General features: G+C 52.7%; 2 protein-coding genes across 3 annotated transcripts; both read right to left on the bottom strand.

The window, feature by feature from the left end:
* Positions 1-357: 357 nt before the first annotated feature.
* Positions 358-7,604, bottom strand: ubox5 (U-box domain containing 5). 2 transcript variants are annotated; one of them, XM_047022760.1, is made up of 7 exons: positions 7,484-7,604; positions 6,908-6,966; positions 6,324-6,425; positions 5,326-6,011; positions 4,571-5,244; positions 4,360-4,479; positions 358-1,209 (listed from the first exon to the last, which is right to left on the bottom strand). In XM_047022760.1, the coding sequence occupies exons 2-7, from the start codon at positions 6,959-6,961 to the stop codon at positions 992-994; spliced, it is 1,854 nt and encodes a 617-aa protein (XP_046878716.1). In that variant the 5' UTR covers positions 6,962-6,966; positions 7,484-7,604; the 3' UTR covers positions 358-991. The 2 variants fall into 2 exon arrangements, with proteins under 2 accessions (XP_046878716.1, XP_046878717.1); XM_047022761.1 differs by lacking the exon at positions 6,908-6,966 and having other exon boundaries at positions 359-1,209.
* Positions 7,605-10,670: 3,066 nt separating this feature from the next.
* Positions 10,671-18,749, bottom strand: lzts3b (leucine zipper, putative tumor suppressor family member 3b). The gene is made up of 11 exons (XM_047023294.1): positions 18,645-18,749; positions 17,256-17,698; positions 16,421-16,920; positions 16,194-16,291; positions 15,793-16,046; positions 15,748-15,761; positions 15,419-15,586; positions 14,039-14,167; positions 12,885-13,076; positions 11,852-12,082; positions 10,671-11,534 (listed from the first exon to the last, which is right to left on the bottom strand). Exons 2-11 carry the CDS (start codon positions 17,596-17,598, stop codon positions 10,671-10,673), a joined length of 2,793 nt encoding a protein of 930 aa, XP_046879250.1. The 5' UTR covers positions 17,599-17,698; positions 18,645-18,749.
* Positions 18,750-19,604: the final 855 nt, after the last annotated feature.

Genomic DNA, 19,604 nt, shown 5'->3' with positions numbered 1-19,604 from the left:
GGAGGAAGAGAACAGTGAGGCAGGCGGAGGAAGAGGGCAGTGAGGCAGGCGGAGGAAGAGAACAGTGAGGCAGGCGGAGGAAGAGAGCAGTGAGGCAGGCGGAGGAAGAGAACAGTGAGGCAGGCGGAGGAAGAGAGCAGTGAGGCAGGCGGAGGAAGAGAGCAGTGAGGCAGGCGGAGGAAGAGAGCAGTGAGGCAGGCGGAGGAGGAGAACAGTGAGGCAGGCGGAGGAAGAGAGCAGTGAGGCAGGCGGAGGAAGAGGGCAGTGAGGCAGGCGGAGGAAGAGGGCAGTGAGGCAGGCGGAGGAAGAGGGCAGTAAGGCAGGCGGAGGAAGAGAACAGTGAGGCAGGCGGAGGAAGAGAGCAGTGAGGCAGGCGGAGGAAGAGAACAGTGAGGCAGGCGGAGGAAGAGAACAGTGAGGCAGACGGAGGAAGAGAGCAGTGAGGCAGGCGGAAGAAGAGAGCAGTGGTGTTTGGCAGCAGGTGCAGAGATAGCGATGGAGAGGAGGATGGAGGCCGTCTTTCTGATAAGCCTTGGGGCTGAACACCGTTTCCTGTTCAGCTCTCCCTCCTGTTCTCTCCTCACAACTCTTCAGTCCAACACTATTGATACCCAAGGTTACAGCCTTTGCCTTTACCGCCATGCAACTTGAGAGGGAGAGGATAGAGAAAGAGGGAGTAGGAGAGAGAGAGGGAGTCAGGAGATAAAGAAAGGATAAGAGACTGGAGAGGAAAGAGAGAATGAAAGAGCCTTCAGGAGTCTGGCGAGGTCCACATTGTACATCATGTGATTTGACATCTTGCATTTTTAGCTCAAAGCATGTTTAATGACGCCGGCAAATGATCATTCAGACCCAGCCCAGGTCTCTCTCAGGTACAGTACAATCAGAGGGTTGTCACTTATCACTCAGTCGATCAATACACCCCTCTCCCTCCTCAGGGGTCAAGGGTCAGAGGGTTCAGTTTACAGGTTTACCTCCCACACGCAGCCAATCAGTGATGAACACGTGTGATGTCACAGGAGGGAGCGGAGCTTTGGCAGACGGGACATAGGAAGTGCTTTGGTATTTCCGAGACAACCGACGAGCTTGGTGGGCCGGACTTCCTGTGCAGGCAGGGACGGCAGAGCAGGTGGGTGCAGGGCAGCCGGTAGGCGGGGGTGCAGGAATAGGCAGACAGGGAGCAGGAACACACCGCACACCTGTGTTCACCTGGGAAAGACAAGACGTCTGGTCTCAAACCTACATTTCAATTCTCGCTTCAAGTGGTCACACGCTGCCTCTTTGTCTCTCTGGATAAAAGCGTTGCTAAATTAAACATGTTTTCATTTACATCTGATTAATTTAGAATACTTTTTTATCCAAAGTGGCGTATTAATAGTGCATATCGGAAGTATAGCAGAAGTTAACTAACCATTTAAATAATAATACCATTTAAATAAATGAACACAAGTAACAGTTGAAGCCGTGATAAGGTGAGGCTGAGATAGTCAAGCTGTTATGGACCAGCCCTAGTCTGAGGACATGACAGGACCAGCCCTACTCTGAGGACATGACAGGACCAGCCCTAGTCTGAGGACATGACCAGCCCTACTCTGAGGACATGAGAGGACCAGCCCTACTCTGAGGACATGAGAGGACCAGCCCTAGTCTGAGGACATGACAGGACCAGCCCTACTCTGAGGACATGACAGGACCAGCCCTAGTCTGAGGACATGACCAGCCCTAGTCTGAGGACATGACAGGACCAGCCCTAGTCTGAGGACATGACCAGCCCTAGTCTGAGGACATGACAGGACCAGCCCTAGTCTGAGGACATGACAGGACCAGCCCTAGTCTGAGGACATGACAGGACCAGCCCTAGTCTGAGGACATGACAGGACCAGCCCTAGTCTGAGGACATGACAGGACCAGCCCTAGTCTGAGGACATGACAGGACCAGCCCTAGTCTGAGGACATGACAGGACCAGCCCTAGTCTGAGGACATGACCAGCCCTAGTCTGAGGACATGACAGGACCAGCCCTAGTCTGAGGACATGACAGGACCAGCCCTAGTCTGAGGACATGACAGGACCAGCCCTAGTCTGAGGACATGACAGGACCAGCCCTAGTCTGAGGACATGACCAGCCCTACTCTGAGGACATGAGAGGACCAGCCCTACTCTGAGGACATGAGAGGACCAGCCCTAGTCTGAGGACATGAGAGGACCAGCCCTAGTCTGAGGACATGAGAGGACCAGCCCTAGTCTGAGGACATGACAGGACCAGCCCTAGTCTGAGGACATGACAGGACCAGCCCTAGTCTGAGGACATGACAGGACCAGCCCTAGTCTGAGGACATGACAGGACCAGCCCTAGTCTGAGGACATGACCAGCCCTACTCTGAGGACATGAGAGGACCAGCCCTACTCTGAGGACATGAGAGGACCAGCCCTAGTCTGAGGACATGACATGACCAGCCCTACTCTGAGGACATGACAGGACCAGCCCTAGTCTGAGGACATGACAGGACCAGCCCTAGTCTGAGGACATGACAGGACCAGCCCTAGTCTGAGGACATGACAGGACCAGCCCTAGTCTGAGGACATGACCAGCCCTAGTCTGAGGACATGACAGGACCAGCCCTAGTCTGAGGACATGACAGGACCAGCCCTAGTCTGAGGACATGACAGGACCAGCCCTAGTCTGAGGACATGACAGGACCAGCCCTAGTCTGAGGACATGACCAGCCCTACTCTGAGGACATGAGAGGACCAGCCCTACTCTGAGGACATGAGAGGACCAGCCCTAGTCTGAGGACATGAGAGGACCAGCCCTAGTCTGAGGACATGAGAGGACCAGCCCTAGTCTGAGGACATGACAGGACCAGCCCTAGTCTGAGGACATGACAGGACCAGCCCTAGTCTGAGGACATGACAGGACCAGCCCTAGTCTGAGGACATGACAGGACCAGCCCTAGTCTGAGGACATGACCAGCCCTACTCTGAGGACATGAGAGGACCAGCCCTACTCTGAGGACATGAGAGGACCAGCCCTAGTCTGAGGACATGACAGGACCAGCCCTAGTCTGAGGACATGACAGGACCAGCCCTAGTCTGAGGACATGACCAGCCCTAGTCTGAGGACATGACAGGACCAGCCCTAGTCTGAGGACATGACAGGACCAGCCCTAGTCTGAGGACATGACAGGACCAGCCCTAGTCTGAGGACATGACAGGACCAGCCCTAGTCTGAGGACATGACCAGCCCTACTCTGAGGACATGAGAGGACCAGCCCTACTCTGAGGACATGAGAGGACCAGCCCTAGTCTGAGGACATGAGAGGACCAGCCCTAGTCTGAGGACATGAGAGGACCAGCCCTAGTCTGAGGACATGACAGGACCAGCCCTAGTCTGAGGACATGACAGGACCAGCCCTAGTCTGAGGACATGACAGGACCAGCCCTAGTCTGAGGACATGACAGGACCAGCCCTAGTCTGAGGACATGACCAGCCCTACTCTGAGGACATGAGAGGACCAGCCCTACTCTGAGGACATGAGAGGACCAGCCCTAGTCTGAGGACATGAGAGGACCAGCCCTAGTCTGAGGACATGAGAGGACCAGCCCTAGTCTGAGGACATGACAGGACCAGCCCTAGTCTGAGGACATGACAGGACCAGCCCTAGTCTGAGGACATGAGAGGACCAGCCCTAGTCTGAGGACATGACTGGACCAGCCCTAGTCTGAGGACATGAGAGGACCAGCCCTAGTCTGAGGACATGACAGGACCAGACCTAGTCTGAGGACATGAGAGGACCAGCCCTAGTCTGAGGACATGACTGGACCAGCCCTAGTCTGAGGACATGAGAGGACCAGCCCTAGTCTGAGGACATGACTGTGAAAGGACATGACTAACCCTAACCCTTAGTATTAGCTAGACCCCCCTTAGTATTAGCTAGACTGCTCCTTTTGTATAGTTAGTCCACATATTAAAGTTTCAATATTCCTATATGTTTAATGTATGCACCTCCCTGCCAAAGTAAATTCCTTGTTTGTGCAAACATTCATGGCGAATAAAATACTTCTGATTCTGATTCTGAAGCTTGTTGATTGTCTGTGAAGGTCTGGTGAGTGTGTCTGATGCAGAAAGGACAGTGTTGCTGTATGAAGTCAGACATAGATCACAGCCCTGCAGTGGAGGAGAAAGCAGTGTCTGCTAGCCGGATGAGGACCGACGACCCTCATCCACCCTCATCCTCACCTTCCACTAAGGGCACAGCAGCTCCCCCTCCAGCCTCCACACACTTACCCCTTCCCTCCAGTCTCTCCTGCCCCCTCCTACCATACACCCACCCACACCACCCACTTCCCCTCCCCCTACCTGGGGTTGTGGTGGTGTGGGAGGCGGGGGAGGTGAAGGACGGCCGGCCTCTCAGAGCTGAGAGGAGCGCCTGGTCCAGGCTGGAACACAGACGCTGCTCATGGGAGCTCCAACCAGGACCTGGGACACACACACACACACACATGAACACACAGCTCATTATGCTGTGTAGAGGGTTAGGGTTAGACATGAGTTTCCTCTCCTAACTCACCAGCCTCCCCATCTGTTCTGGCTCGCTTGGAGCTGGGCTCTTCTGAGTCCGGACCAGCTGGGCCAGGGTCACCACCCAGGGATTGTTTCTTCCCCAGCCCCAGATCAGGACCCCGAGCCTGGGTGTGGCCTCCCTCCCCAGGCCCTAGGGCGTGGAGGTCTGGTCTGTCGGGATGCCCATTCTCCCTCCTGGCAGCTCTGGTTCCAGCAGAAGGGGGCTCCTGTCTCCTGGTGTTCCTGTCCCCACTCAGTGCCCCCTGGATACTGGAGGATGCATTACCATTGCAGGGCTGAGAGTTGATCTCCTCCTCTTCCTCCTCCCCCCTCTCCCCCCCCCTCACAGCTACCAGTCTCGAGGTGTGGGGTGTCCCCCTATCCTCCTGTCTCCCCAACACTCCCTCCCTGACCCCTGACCCCCCACTGACCCCTGACCCCGGTTGAAGCAGGAAGCGGTCGATGCGGCTCTTCAGGAGTGGGTTGGGGAGGGGGCCTGCGTCCGGGGTGAAGGGCACGGCCGTGAAGGGGTCATTGGGGGCACGACCCCAGGTGGCCTCCCTGCGCTTGTACTCCTCCAAGGTGGAGAGGTCGACTGACGCTCCGCTCGGCAGCAGCATGGGCAGCAACATCACTTCCTGGGTCAGGGGGTCAAGGAACTCCTCTGGAACGTCTGGGAGGCTAAGTACAGTAGAGTAAAGCACATTAGAGGAGAGGAGAGCAATACCAATGTACCACTGAGCTACAACCTCCCACTCATACCTAGCTGGAGGTGTTGCTGTAGCTGGAGGTGAGGTAGAGGACGTGTGAGGGGTGGAGTATCCAGGCCCAGCTGGAGGTGGTCCCAGGCTGGCTGTGTGGGCCCTGTGCAGCCTCTCCACCTCCAGCGGGGGGCAGCAGCGAGCAGGGAGCCCCCACACGGCCAGAGCCTTCAGCCCCAGCGCCGAGGCAGCGCCCCCAAACGCCACAGTGACACGCAGCTGCCTGACCGCGCCCAGAGAGGCGGAGCTCCACAGCTGCTCCCGCCGGCAGCCGGCAGGGGGGGGCGGGGCCGGCGAGGGGAAGGGGGGGCGTGGCCGGGAGAGGGGGTGGGAGAAGCAGACAGGGGGGTCGTCCCTCAGATCACAGCGGCCCACCAGCTTGAAGTCGGCCTGGGCGCTGTCTCTGTCGGTCTGGTGCTGGCCCTGGTCCTGCCCCTCGCAGCCCCAGTGATGACCCTTGAACCAAGGACCCTTCCGGCCCTCCTGGCCCCGGTGCCGTCCCCCCCTGAGCCCAGACGCAGGGCCCTGCTGGGGGCAGCCTGGGTGGGGCGGTGGGTGGGGCGGTGGGAGGCTGGAGCTGGTGCTGATCTCCAGCCTCTTGCAGGCCTGTCCTCGGTCCATGGCCCAGGGCCACAGCTGCACATCCACCCTGCTCACCTCCACCTGCAGGCTGAACTGCAGCGTCACCTGGGGGCAGACACATGAGGGGGGCAGTGATGAGGCTGGTGAGGCAGGAAGGGGAACAGGACAGGAGATTCCTGCCCCAAAACAAACACCTGACCTATCAGGTCATTTACAACAATCGACTTTTACTAACTAGGTTAGTATGTCGTGTTTTCGTCCAAATAGGATTTGACCCTGCGACTTCTTGATCTGCAGACAAATGCTCTAACCACTGAGCTACACCCTTTCCTAATAAGAAGTGTGTTTGATTAGAGTTTCATGGGTGCCGCTCCACTTGGTCAGGATAAAGTCCAGGTGCTGTGGGAAGCAGCTCACCTGCATTGGTGGACGCAGGAAGTATTCCAGCTTGAAGCCTCGCCTCCGCACGGCCGGGTCAGCTGACAGGAGGTTGGTGACATCATAGCTGTCCGCACACAGCTGGGGGAGGCGTCGGAGGGGAGGCGTCGGAGGGGAGGCGTCGGGGGGAGGCGATGATGGGTGATGGAGTTGGAGGGGATGAAAGGTAGGAGATGAAAGAAGATGAGATGAAGAACACACTCAAGGACGAGCAGAAGCTCAGCAACCAGAAAGAACACAGCGAGGTCAGCCATGACTCAACCTCCCACACAACCCTGTCCCCCTCCTCTCCTCCCACACAACCCTGTCCCTCTCCTCTCCCCCTCCTCCCTCCAAAGCACCGCAGAGGACAGAACCATGGCCACAGGTGACAGAACAGGACAAAGGATGTGTTCAGTGACATGGTCACAGTCAGAAGGTGAGAAATACCAACAACATGGAACTCAGCTACAAATCACGACGAGCAGAAAGTTGATGATAGAAACTCAATACATCGCCTACACACACACACAGTTCTGAAAGATGACACTTGAGAACAGAAAAACACGTATGTTGTTTCATACCTTGTTGCACTGTATGGTGGTTTGAAAATGAGGCAGGCACAGATTGACCACCATGATCTCTGTTATGCCCAATTAAAAAAAACATCAATTTACTTACACGCAAAACACGAGACGCAAGCACTCACTCATCTGACTATACTATATTCTCCAATTCCTACATTCTTCAGTGCATACGATTAATTCGGACACAATAGGTATAATAGGTATAATATACCGTCTTTGAGATAGTAATGCTTTTAATAAGGTCTGAATCCACTTCACAGTGGAAGTTCCTCTTGACCTCCTAGGGATCCAGTTTAATCTTGCTAGCCCATTCAAGCGATGGTACCCTTCCTGCTATACTGGCTTCCATGGCTATCTTGCTTCAATAGGGAGTTGGTGTCGTCATTTACTGTGTCAAAATAAACTCTTCATACTTTTAGAAGAGTTGTAACCTGCACGCCAGCTTGCACAGGTGTCTTTACTAAAGCTTGCTAGCTCAGTTAGCTAGCACTAGCTGTCTAGTGTGAGCTGTTTTAAACACCCACTTTGTTGTAATCAGTGTCCGTTAGCTGTAATGTAAGAACTAGAACTCACCAGTTCAGTGTTGTCACTTAACGTGTAGCATCCTAAATTGATAAATGTTCACTTGTGCAAATTTGCTCGATTACTCTGGCTAACCTGCACAAGAAAACGTGAATAAACTAGAAAAGGGACAAACTTAACGCTGACTTTTTCTTTCGGCAGATTGCAACAAAAGTTTAAGAGGTGCATCATCGCCACCTACTGTTCGGGAGTGTGATGCCGGCGGCCATAAACTAATCATGATAAATGCCTAAATCCCTCTCTGAACAGCAGTTCTCAAAAACCCGTTTCCATAGGGCAGCGCTTTAACATTGCCATCTGGTGGATGACTGTGAGGACTGCACTTCAAATGTAACAATAGAAAAAAAAAATATTCCTGTCATTTTTTTTTAATAATAATAAATAAGACTAATTCTTTACAACTGCATTTACGTTAATTATGAATGAATGTGTTGGTAACATAAATCAGCAATAAAAGTAGAATTAGTCCATCATCTTAAAAAATACAAGGTTATGAGCGCACACTAAGCAATACGCCAGTGTAATATAAATATTACAATTTAGACATTTTATAATTTAAAAATCATTTAATGGCTTGCTAAATTACAACATTATACTCCAGGAATGTTATGCTCATTGTGTTAGAGTTTCTGGATTTCAGGTCAAAAGTCCATATGATATTTGATGTAAAATGTTGACATAAAATTGTAGAGAAATAGCTTGTGTAACAGATATCGAAACAAAAATGAGATCCATTTGCGTATCTTTATTGGTTTAGCTGAATTTTGTCAAATATGATTTTCACCAAGCTTTTACAACAACAGAAAACAATAAAAACGTATAAAAACATTGATAGCCTTATTTTCTAGAGCATTACAATACATACATAGATCAGTTACGTCAGAAGGAAACAACGGTTTTGGAACAGGTTGTCATTTTACCAGAAATCAATACCAGTTACAATAGGTATATGGAGGCGAAAAGCTGAGATGAAATGTATATTCTGAAATCACCATTAATTTGTAACAATATTAAAGATTATCATACCAACAACTATTCTGTAAAATGCAGAGTGCACAGTATTATTTTTGTATGCTGGCATAAACACGTTTAAAAACCTACGACATATTCACACCCAAACCACCAGCTCTCCCCTCCTCCATAACGTCTAGTGCAGAAGCTCTATAGTAGTAGATCTATAGTAGTAGATCTATAGTAGTAGATCTATAGTAGTAGATCTATAGTAGTAGATCTATAGTAGTAGATCTATAGTAGTAGATCTATAGTAGTTATATTTACCCGGGAAAAGTCACTCTGACTCAGATTTTCACTATCGCTTTAGTTTTGTTTTCCATCCTCAATCACCAAGCCTGTCTAACTCAGAGGGTTAAGTTTCAATGCTGACCTCGTTTCTCTCTCTCTCTCTCTCTCTCTCTCCTCTCTCTCTCTCTCTCTCTCTCTCTCTCTCTGTCTCTCTCTCTCTCTCTCTCTCTCTCTCTCTCTCTCTCTCTGTCTCTCTCTCTCTCTCTCTCTCTCTCTCTCTCTCTCTCTCTCTCTCTCATATTTTCATTTGGCACTCTTAACACGCACACACGCACCCAGACAATAATGTATAAATATATATCTATAATTCTCTCTCGTGTCGTTTCAAATTCTACAGTTTAGGCATTCACTAGAGCCTATAGCCTGCTCCATTTTAGTGCCTCTGAATTTTTGGGCATAATGCACTGATAAATGATAATAGTAAACAACTTTCTGCCATCTCTGTGCCTCTAATTTTGTTCTTTGCACAAGTTTCCATTTAATTGAGGAAGAGATGTGGACTGGTAGGGCCTGCCACGTCATCTGCAGTCTCTGCAGCACGGGAGAGACCGGCTCTAACTTCCCTGATTCTTGTTTTACCAAAGCCTTGATTGACATTGTGTTCAAAAACAGATCTTCTAAAATCACGATGGAACCAAGAACTACTAAACTTGCATGGGGTCGAAGGATCCAGATATTTTTATTCAGTGCCAGTTGTATTCCTCAATGGACTGAGATTGAAACCCAACAAACTGACTTAATTTCCTACTTTTTATTTAATGATCTCCTGAAACACAGTAGTTTATGTATGTCCCCTCTGGTTTGGGGTTAGTAACTGCAACAATACTGCACTTTGTATTTATTTTGTAGTATTTGTATGTATATATATATACTTTATGTATATTTAAACATTGGCATCTTTTTATTCCTTCCCCCTTTTTGAAACGGATTTTCTCTTTTTTTTTACGTCATAGTAACTAAGAATCCGCTCTTAATTGGCCTATTTATATAAATAAGGGTTCATAATAAATATGTAAAAATCACCCTAGACATCGCTTATTGGATAGATATAAGGCGCTCTCTGGCCACAAATGCTGATTTAATCTAGTGTGCTAAAAAACCTAAATAAACTCTTCATGGTTTAAACCATCCTTGGATTTGCTCAAGGCTTTGTTTCAGCTAGACACAGATCTGGATTCCCTGCTTACAGAGTCAGCCTGCCTTGCCGAGTCAGCCTGCCTTACAGAGTCAGCCTGCCTTGCCGAGTCAGCCTGCCTTACAGTCAGCCTGCCTTGCCGAGTCAGCCTGACTTACAGAGTCAGCCTGCCTTGGCGAGTCAGCCTGCCTTACAGAGTCAGCCTGCCTTACAGAGTCAGCCTGCCTTACAGAGTCAGCCTGCCTTGCCGAGTCAGCCTGCCTTGGCGAGTCAGCCTGCCTGACAGAGTCAGCCTGCCTTGGCGAGTCAGCCTGCCTTGGCGAGTTAGCCTGCCTTGCCGAGTAAGCCTGCCTTTCCGAGTCAGCCTGCCTTGCTTAGAAATATAAGACATTCTGGTAGCGAAGCTGCTGGGGGCTTGTATCTACGGTTCAGTTTGTTAGGTTGCTATGCAGGTGCAGTTTGTTAGGTTGCTATGCAGGTGAAGTTTTTTAAGTGTTTAGTTGTAGAGCACCGAATCACGTTGAACAGTCAGTCTGAAGCCTGTGGTGGATGTCAGGTTTGGTGGACTACATCTCCAGTGGACTAGATCCCTGGTGGACTAGATCTCTGGTGGACTAGATCCCTGGTGGACTAGATCCCTGGGTGACTAGATCTCTGTGGACTAGATCCCTGGGTGACTAGATCCCTGGTGGACTAGATCCCTGGGTGACTAGATCCCTGGGTGACTAGATCCCTGGTGGACTAGATCTCTGTGGACTCGATCCTCTCCAGACGGGACGGTCCGGCCCAGGGGGGCACCAGCTGATGCAGGGCAGGGGCACCCTTCTGCTCCTCGCAGGGGGGAGAGAGGGTGAGGGCGATGGGGGCAGGGAGTGAAGCGGCAGGCAGGGGGAGGAGTGGGGACAGGGCAGGGGGAGGTGGGGGGGAGCTGGAGGAGGAAGGGGGGGTGGCCATCTTGGCCCCTAGCTGTCCAACCTGCTTCTCCAACACCTGGTTCTTCTGCAGCGTCTCCACGTAGCTGATCTGCAGTTGCGCCTGGTACTTCAGCACCTGCTCCTTCTCATCCTGCCAGGTGTGTCGCTCCTGGTGGAAGTTCAGCGCCTGGCGTTCCCTCTGCTGCCTCTCCTGGTGCAGAGCCCCCTGGAGCTGCTCCAGCTGCCTGCGCAGGTCTGGCTTTTCCTCCCACTGGGCCTCCTGGCGCAGGTGGACCTCCTGGCGCAGATGGGCCTCCTGGCGCAGGTGGGCCTCCTGGCGCAGGTGGGCCTCCTGGCGCAGGTGGGTCTCTTGGCGCTGCTGCGCCTCACGCCACTGGGCCTCCTCACACTGCTGCCTCTCCTGCCTCTGGGCCTCCTGCCTCTGGGCCTCCTGCCTCTGGGCTTTGGCCTCATCGCTCTGGAGGCTGAGCAGGGCGTCGGAGCTGAGGGGTGCGGGGGCTGCCTCGGAGGGTGTGCGGGGGCAGTGGAGCCCCCAGGGTTGGATGAACCCCATCGTCACCAAGGTCGGGGTCATGACGGGGTCAACCCCGCCCCCCAGCTCCCCCAGAGCCCTCTTCAGCCCCAGAACCTCAGCCTCGAACACGCCCAGCTTCTCCCTGAGGAGGACCACCTGCAGGGGGGACACACACTCACTCAGCACATCCTCTAACCGGGCGAGGCGCGGGGGTTAGAATCCCCCTGCTCGGCCACTCCCACGTGTATATCACAATATTAAGTGTACTTATATTAAGTACTTATACTAACACCATCACATATACATATTTGACATATACATATTTTATACATATATAAAATAAAGAGTACATAATATATTTAGTACAATATAGTGTGTCTTTAGGGCAGCACATCTCCTTCAGGTATGTATATATGTGTATAGTGTATATATTGTGTGCATATATAGTGTATATAAGTGTGTGTATAGTGCACCTCCTTTAGAGTCCTCCTCAGCTCTCCCTGGCAGCGCTCCAGCTGGAGGCTGCGGGCGCTGCAGGAGTCCTTGAGGCCCAGCAGGTCGTCTTCCCGCTCCCTCAGCCGCGCCTGCAGCTCCTTCAGCTGCCCCCGCAGCCCCACCATGTCCCCCGCCCGCTGGCTGGCCTCCGCCTGGCTGTCACGCAGCTGCTGCTTCAGCAGGGAGATCTCCCCGGCCTTCTGGCACACCTGGCATACCACCACACACACACACCACCAAACACACACACACACACACATTTGAGATGAGAGTGTTTCCCTGCTAACTACCTCAGAGCTCAGCTCCCCCTCCTCACCTCCTCACTTGGTCTGAGCTCCCCCCTCCTCACCTCCTCACTTGGTCTCAGCTCCCCCCTCCTCACTTGGTCTGAGCTCCCCCTCCTCACCTCCCACTTGGTATCAGCTCCCCCCTCCTCACCTCCTCACTTGGTCTGAGCTCCCCCCTCCTCACCTCCTCACTTGGTCTGAGCTCCCCCTCCTCACCTCCCACTTGGTCTCAGCTCCCCCCTCCTCACCTCCTCACTTGGTCTGAGCTCCCCCCTCCTCACCTCCTCACTTGGTCTCAGCTCCCCCCTCCTCACTTGGTCTGAGCTCCCCCTCCTCACCTCCCACTTGGTCTGAGCTCCCCCCTCCTCACCTCCTCACTTGGTCTCAGCTCCCCCCTCCTCACTTGGTCTCAGCTCCCCCTCCTCACCTCCCACTTGGTCTCAGCTCCCCCCTCCTCACCTCCTCACTTGGTCTCAGCTCCCCCCTCCTCACTTGGTCTCAGCTCCCCCTCCTCACCTCCCACTTGGTCTCAGCTCCCCCCTCCTCACTTGGTCTCAGCTCCCCCTCCTCACCTCCCACTTGGTCTGAGCTCCCCCTCCTCACCTCCCACTTGGTCTGAGCTCCCCCTCCTCACCTCCCACTTGGTCTCAGCTCCCCCCTCCTCACTTGGTCTCAGCTCCCCCCTCCTCACCTCCTCACTTGGTCTCAGCTCCCCCCTCCTCACCTCCCACTTGGTCTCCTCCAGGCGAGGCAGGATGTCGGCCTGCTCCTTCCTGTAATCCAGACACTTCCTCTCCAGCTCCTCTCTCTGGGCGAGCAGGGCGGCCATCTCTTCCTGCAGCCGTCGCTTGTCCTGCGACAGACGCGTGATCTGGGCCTGCAGTGCATTCTGGGAGCGCTGAGCGCGCCGCGTCACCTGTGGACAGGACAGAAACGTGTAGAAGTGAATTTAGTTTAGTGGTTAGAGCATTGACCATAGATCGAGAGATTGCATGTGTGTGTGGTGAATGTAGGGCTGCAACAACGATTATTAAAAGCGTTGGCAACTAATTTCATTATCGATTCGTCGAGTCTCGCGATTATTACGCCACTTAATATGTCGCGGAGATGTATAAATATTTTTTAAAAAGTATAGTTGAGCGCGGAGCGGAGGTAGGCCATTGGAGAGACGACAAACACATGGCGGAGGCAGAGAAATCAGTATGACCCAAGTCATCCAAGGTTTGGGTGCATTTCACACTAAATACATCGAAACAGTGTGTTAATTGACCGAGGTGAAGTCAGTTTCATATTCGACATTCGTCTCACATTCGGAAGACGCTTTGCAGCGTCACGTTAGCGACTTTTATAATATTTTTAGGAATATAAAACCTCAAACAGACACCAGAGTATCTTAAAAATGTCTGGTATGCTTCCAAAGCCTTTACTTTTTCAATTAAGCTTCAAATAAAATGATAGAAAATCACTAATCTTTGAAAATTGCTTAATCCTCACAAATCTTAAACTTTTTCAAAATGGTGTCAAAAAATCTTAAATATACACCAGATAATTCTACTAAAGTCTGGCCTACCTCCACAACCTTTAAATTTTCAATAAACTTTTAAACAAAACTCAAATAAATTACTCATTTTGGAAAATAGCATTAAATCCACACTAATATTAATAACTTTTTCAAATTGTGTGCCTGTTTGTGCACATTCTGAAGATGTTTTGCACTGTGAATTTGCACTGTCAGTTCTGTTTTAGAATAAAGGGTTGGAAATTAAAGCTTTTTAGTTTTTTGATCCGATTCATCGATTAATCAAAAAAAGAATCGACAGATTAATCGATTATGAAAATAATCGTTAGTTGCAGCCCTAGGTGAATGTGTGTGTGTACCTGCTGCAGGCGAGAGGCATAGTTCTGTCGTAGCTCTTCCATCTGGCGCTCCCAAACACGCTGTTTCTCCTCAAACACCTGGACGATGGCAGCCTCACTCTGGTCCAGGTTACGACGCATGTGGAGCACCTGGAGGAGGAGAGGAAGAGGAGGAGAGGAGGAGGGGGAGGAGAGGGAGGAGAGGAGGAGGAGCAGGTGGAGGAGGGGGAGGACGGGGAGGAGGGAGAGGAGAGGGAGGAGGGGGAGGAGGGGGAGGAGGGAGAGGAGGAGGAGGAGGGGGAGGAGGGAGAGGAGGGGGAGGAGGGGGAGGAGGGGGAGGAGGGAGAGGAGGGGGAGGAGGGGGAGGAGGGGGAGGAGCGGGGGGAGAGGAGGAGGAGCAGGTGGAGGAGGGGGAGGAGGGGGAGGAGGAGGAGGAGGGGGAGGAGGGGGAGGAGGGAGAGGAGGGGGAGGAGGGGGAGGAGGGGGAGGAGGGGGAGGAGCGGGGGGAGGTGGACAGGTGGAGGGAAGAGAATAGAATGCAACTTGATCAACCATCCAGGAAAAGAAATTTGGGCACACCAAGAACATCACATACTCTCTACATTCATTTTATATATTTTACATTCATTCTATAGATTCTACATTCATTCTATACATTCTGCATTAATTCTATACACTCTACATTAATTCTATACATTCTACATTCATTCTATAGATTCATTGAAAACTTAGGAAGGAGGTGGGAGGATGAGAAGAGAGGAGACAGGCAGGAGGAGGGAGGATGAGAAGAGAGGAGACAGGGAGGAGGGAGGATGAGAAGAGAGGAGACAGGGAGGAGGAGGGAGGATGAGAAGAGAGGAGACAGGGAGGAGGAGGGAGGATGAGAAGAGAGGAGACAGGGAGGAGGTGGGAGGATGAGAAGAGAGGAGACAGGGAGGAGGAGGGAGGATGAGAAGAGAGGAGACAGGGAGGAGGGAGGATGAGAAGAGAGGAGACAGGGAGGAGGAGGGAGGATGAGAAGAGAGGAGACAGGGAGGAGGGAGGATGAGAAGAGAGGAGACAGGGAGGAGGGAGGATGAGAAGAGAGGAGACAGGGAGGAGGGAGGATGAGAAGAGAGGAGACAGGGAGGAGGTGGGAGGATGAGAAGAGAGGAGACAGGGAGGAGGAGGGAGGATGAGAAGAGAGGAGACAGGGAGGAGGGAGGATGAGAAGAGAGGAGACAGGGAGGAGGGAGGATGAGAAGAGAGGAGACAGGGAGGAGGAGGGAGGATGAGAAGAGAGGAGACAGGGAGGAGGGAGGATGAGAAGAGAGGAGACAGGGAGGAGGTGGGAGGATGAGAAGAGAGGAGACAGGGAGGAGGGAGGATGAGAAGAGAGGAGACAGGGCTACAGGAAAAAGCTTTCACCTCCTGCTCTTTCTCCCACAGCCTATCCTCCAGGTCCTGGATGATGTCATCGGAGGAAGGGGAGGGGCGTAGAGGAGCGGGCGCATCGCCCAGGTGGCTCAGCCTCTGATTGGATGAGGAGCTTTTCCCCGAGGAGGAGTGGCCACTGTCTGAGGCACCGTTCTATTGGACACAGGTCACATGATCAAGAAGATACACCCCCTCACACATGTACAGGAAGTGCATTTGATTAAATACTTAGTAATACAGCTGTGCAGTACTATCCTGTACTATACAGTACTGTGTTGTACTATCCTTTACTCTTGTGCTGTGCTGGTACAGACCTGGTATCCAGGTGTGTCCAGGTGGTAGCCCAGCCTCTCCAGGACAGGGGGGGGCAGCCTGGGTGCACAGCCTGTTGATGTGGCTGGTAGAGGCGCTGAGAAGGGCCAGGGGTACTAGGGGGGCCGGGGGCCCGGACCCTGAGGCAGCGTAAGTGGGCAGGCTGGTCAGGGAGTCGGACATGCCTCCCTGGGGGCCCCCAGCCTGGTCCCCCCCCCCGCCTCCCTCCGCCCGCCGGCCCCTTACTGGGCTCTCCTGGTCCAGGAGTAAGGCCTCAGGCATCTCCTCTCCTCCTCCCTCCCTGCGCCTCCCCATGGGCCTCCCCCCCTCCCCCCTGCCCTCCCCCCCTGCCCTCCCCCCTGCCCTCTCCCCTGCCCTCCCCCCTGCCCTCCCCCCTGCCCTCCCCCCTGACCTCCCCCCCTGCCCTCCCCCCTGCCCTCCCCCCTGCCCTCCCCCCCCCATCTGGCCCACCAGGTTCTGCATGGAGTGGAAGCTCTTGGGGACCACGGGCTTGAAGGCCGACGGGCGAACAAGCCCAGAGCTGTTCTGGAGAGAGAGAGGAGAGGGAGAGAAAGAGAGAGACCGTTTACTTGCAAACAAATTGCAAAACATCAAAACGAAAAATATAAAAGACATGACACACACCCAAAACTAAACTTAAAGGTTGGTACCAACCTGCTCCAGTTTCCCAGACACGGGCAGGATCTTGGGAGGGTTGATCTCCTGGTCAGTCCTGATTCTGTGTGGAGGCTGGGGGTCCTGGTCAGTCCTGACTCCCATGTCTCTGTGTGGAGGCTGGGGGTCCTGGTCAGTCCTGACTCTGTGAGGAGGCTGGGGGTCCTGGTCAGTCCTGACTCTGTGAGGAGGCTGGGGGTCCTGGTCAGTCCTGACTCTGTGAGGAGGCTGGGGGTCCTGGTTAGTCCTGACTCTGTGAGGAGGCTGGGGGTCCTGGTTAGTCCTGACTCTGTGAGGAGGCTGGGGGTCCTGGTCAGTCCTGACTCTGTGAGGAGGCTGGGGGTCCTGGTCAGTCCTGACTCTGTGTGGAGGCTGGGGGTCCTGGTCAGTCCTGACTCTGTGAGGAGGCTGGGGGGTCCTGGTCAGTCCTGACTCTGTGAGGAGGCTGGGGGTCCTGGTCAGTCCTGACTCTGTGAGGAGGCTGGAGGTCCTGGTCAGTCCTGACCCCAATGTTTCTGTGAAGAGGCTGGGTAACCACCCCTGCACTCTTCTCTGCCCCCCCCCACCACATTACCACACACTTCTAGACCCATTCCTCCATCTCCCTCCCTCTCTCTCTCCCTCTCTCCCCTCTCTCTCTCCCTCTCTCCCCTCTCTCGCTCCCTCTCCTTCTCTCTGTCCATCCTTTCTCTCTCCCTCTCACGATTTCTCTCTGCACGCTCTCTCTCCCTTTCCCTCTCTCTGTTCCTCTCCCTCTCTCTCTCCCTCTCCAGCCTCTCCCTCTCCCAGTCTCTCTCCCTCTCTCTACCCCGCTCGCCCCTCTCTCTCTCCCTCTCCCTCCGGGCACCTTCCGCGCCCCCCTCCCCGCGGTGTCCATTAGCCCCGCCCCCAACCGAGCGCTCTACGTTGGCGGTGGAAGTGAGCTCACAGCCGATTGGCCGGTCTGTCCCGGTGCAGGTGTCCGTCCCGGTGCCAATGCTAACGCTTCCTCGTTCGTCGCTGGACGCCGTTCCCTCGGAGACGGTTGCCGGGGGGTGGGGCAGACGTTCGGCGCTGCTGCTGCGGTCGGCAGGGCAACTGCGGGAGAGAGGCGGGGCTCGGGGAAGCGTGGTCCTAGTGCCCACAGACTTCATGGCAAACTCCTGCTCCCCCGCCACCCCACTGCCAACACTACCCATCCTGGGGTCAGGGGTCAGGGCTGCTGGGGGGGTCACACATAAACTACTCTAAAGGGATGAGGGTCCATACAGGATGAGGGGAGCACCTGAGGCAAACTCACTAGAGAGAGAGAGAAAGGGGGAGGGAGGGAGGGATAGAGGAAGAGAGAGAAACAGGGAGAGAGAGATAATTATACATACATATACAGACTGAGCACACACAAATTCACATATTGTGTGAGAGTGTGTGTGTGTGTGTGTGTGTGTGTGTGTGTGTGTGTGTGTGTGTGTGTGTGTGTGTGTGTGTGAGAGAGAGAGAGTGTGTGAGTGTGTGTGTAATTGCATCATCATGAGACAAACTGCAAACTTCCTACACATCACGATTATCTAATGGACATGACTAACATTCATGTAGCATCGTCATAAGAGGTTAGACTGAGATCATCACACTGACCTGTGTGTGTGTGTGTGTGTGTGTGTGTGTGTGTCTGTGTGTGTGTGTGTGTGTGGAGGGCAGGGGGGATGAATATCCAATTGTTGTTAACACCATAGTGTGATAAAACATATTTAGCATTTCTAGCATATTTAGCAGTTGCACTGGGAAGAGAGAGGAGAAGAGATACAGAGAGAGAGATAGAGCGAGATACAGAGAGAGAGAGAGTGAAATACAGTGAGAAACAGAGGGAGAGGCGACTACATTAGGCCTGTTCCACTCGTCCTCTTTCATACTTCACTCCATCTTCATTTGCATGTGGAGGTGTGTAGTTGTGGAATAAACTGCTTCTTTACTGTCGATGTCCACCCCCCCCCCCCCCACCCCCACCCCCCCATCTCTCTCACGACTCCCTCCCTCGCGCCCCTGCTTCACACCCCAACGGTTAGGGCGTCTGATGCAGTACTCGCATGAAGACTGACACGACCGATCTTCGCTATTAACGGCTTCGGTGGGAAAAAACATATTTGCTGGCGAACATGCGAAATACGCTGCTCATGCTATTGACCGTTGTGTCTCGCAGTGTGTTTGATCTAGCGGCCGCATCGTCTTGTCAGATCATCACGATACTCACTTTTTGCAGCACCTCGCGACACGAAACAGATGTTGGTTACAAAAAGACTGACAAGGCCAGCTTCTCTGGGTTCTAAAATGTTGTCAAGGTTCCGTTTTCTCCGTGTTACCGTCCTCGGTCGCAGTCAGTGCTGGATGCTGATGATGGAGTCAGCGTCGGATGCGTGCATCAGCTGAGAGACACACCCCCAGTTGACCACGCCCCTTCAGCTGAACAGAAACGCCCCCTTGAGACACACATTCAACTGCACATGCACACGTTTATAGAGAAACTGACAGTATCAGTATCATACTTTACTTTCGGTAGGCTAGGCCTATTTAGGCCTATCACATGATAGACCTTTATTAGATACACCTATAACTCTAACAGCAGGAACCTGCATGGCTGTTCAACACACTGCGTCTTTTACACCACCTCTAATATAGGCTACTTTAACATCACCTCTACTATAGGCTACTTTAGCATCACCTCTAATATAGGCTACTTTAGCATCACCTCTGCTATAGGCTACTTTAACATCACCTCTAATTTAGGCTACTTTAATACCTTCTGCCGCTTCACTGCACGTCCTTGGACATTGATACAGACACCTGCCAAACTTCAAATTCAAACACAGAGTACCTGGTTCACGAGATAGCCTTATCGAGCCACACACACACACACACACACACACCTGGCATTCTAGAAAGGTTTAAAATACAAATACAGCGAGTTAACTCTTAATCTGTTTTAAGATGTGTCTTGTTTGATGGAAGCTTGACATAAATAAGGAGTTAAACGAGTCGCTGGTTTCTGAGGAGAGCCAAGGGCACAGAAGTGTGTTTCTTTAGAAGAGCAGTGTGTTTATTTCATGGACTCTGATCAGGTATAGTAAGTGCATGGCAGTGTCTCTAACGCCCATGCTCACTGATCACTGTGATAGCATGATTCATAAAACAAGTACAAAATATTTACAAAATA

This window comes from Hypomesus transpacificus, chromosome 7 (genome assembly GCF_021917145.1).
Source record: "Hypomesus transpacificus isolate Combined female chromosome 7, fHypTra1, whole genome shotgun sequence".
NCBI lineage: Eukaryota > Metazoa > Chordata > Actinopteri > Osmeriformes > Osmeridae > Hypomesus > Hypomesus transpacificus.
The sequence above is the reverse complement of the archived record's forward strand: the minus strand, read 5'-3'. Positions and strand labels throughout refer to the sequence as shown.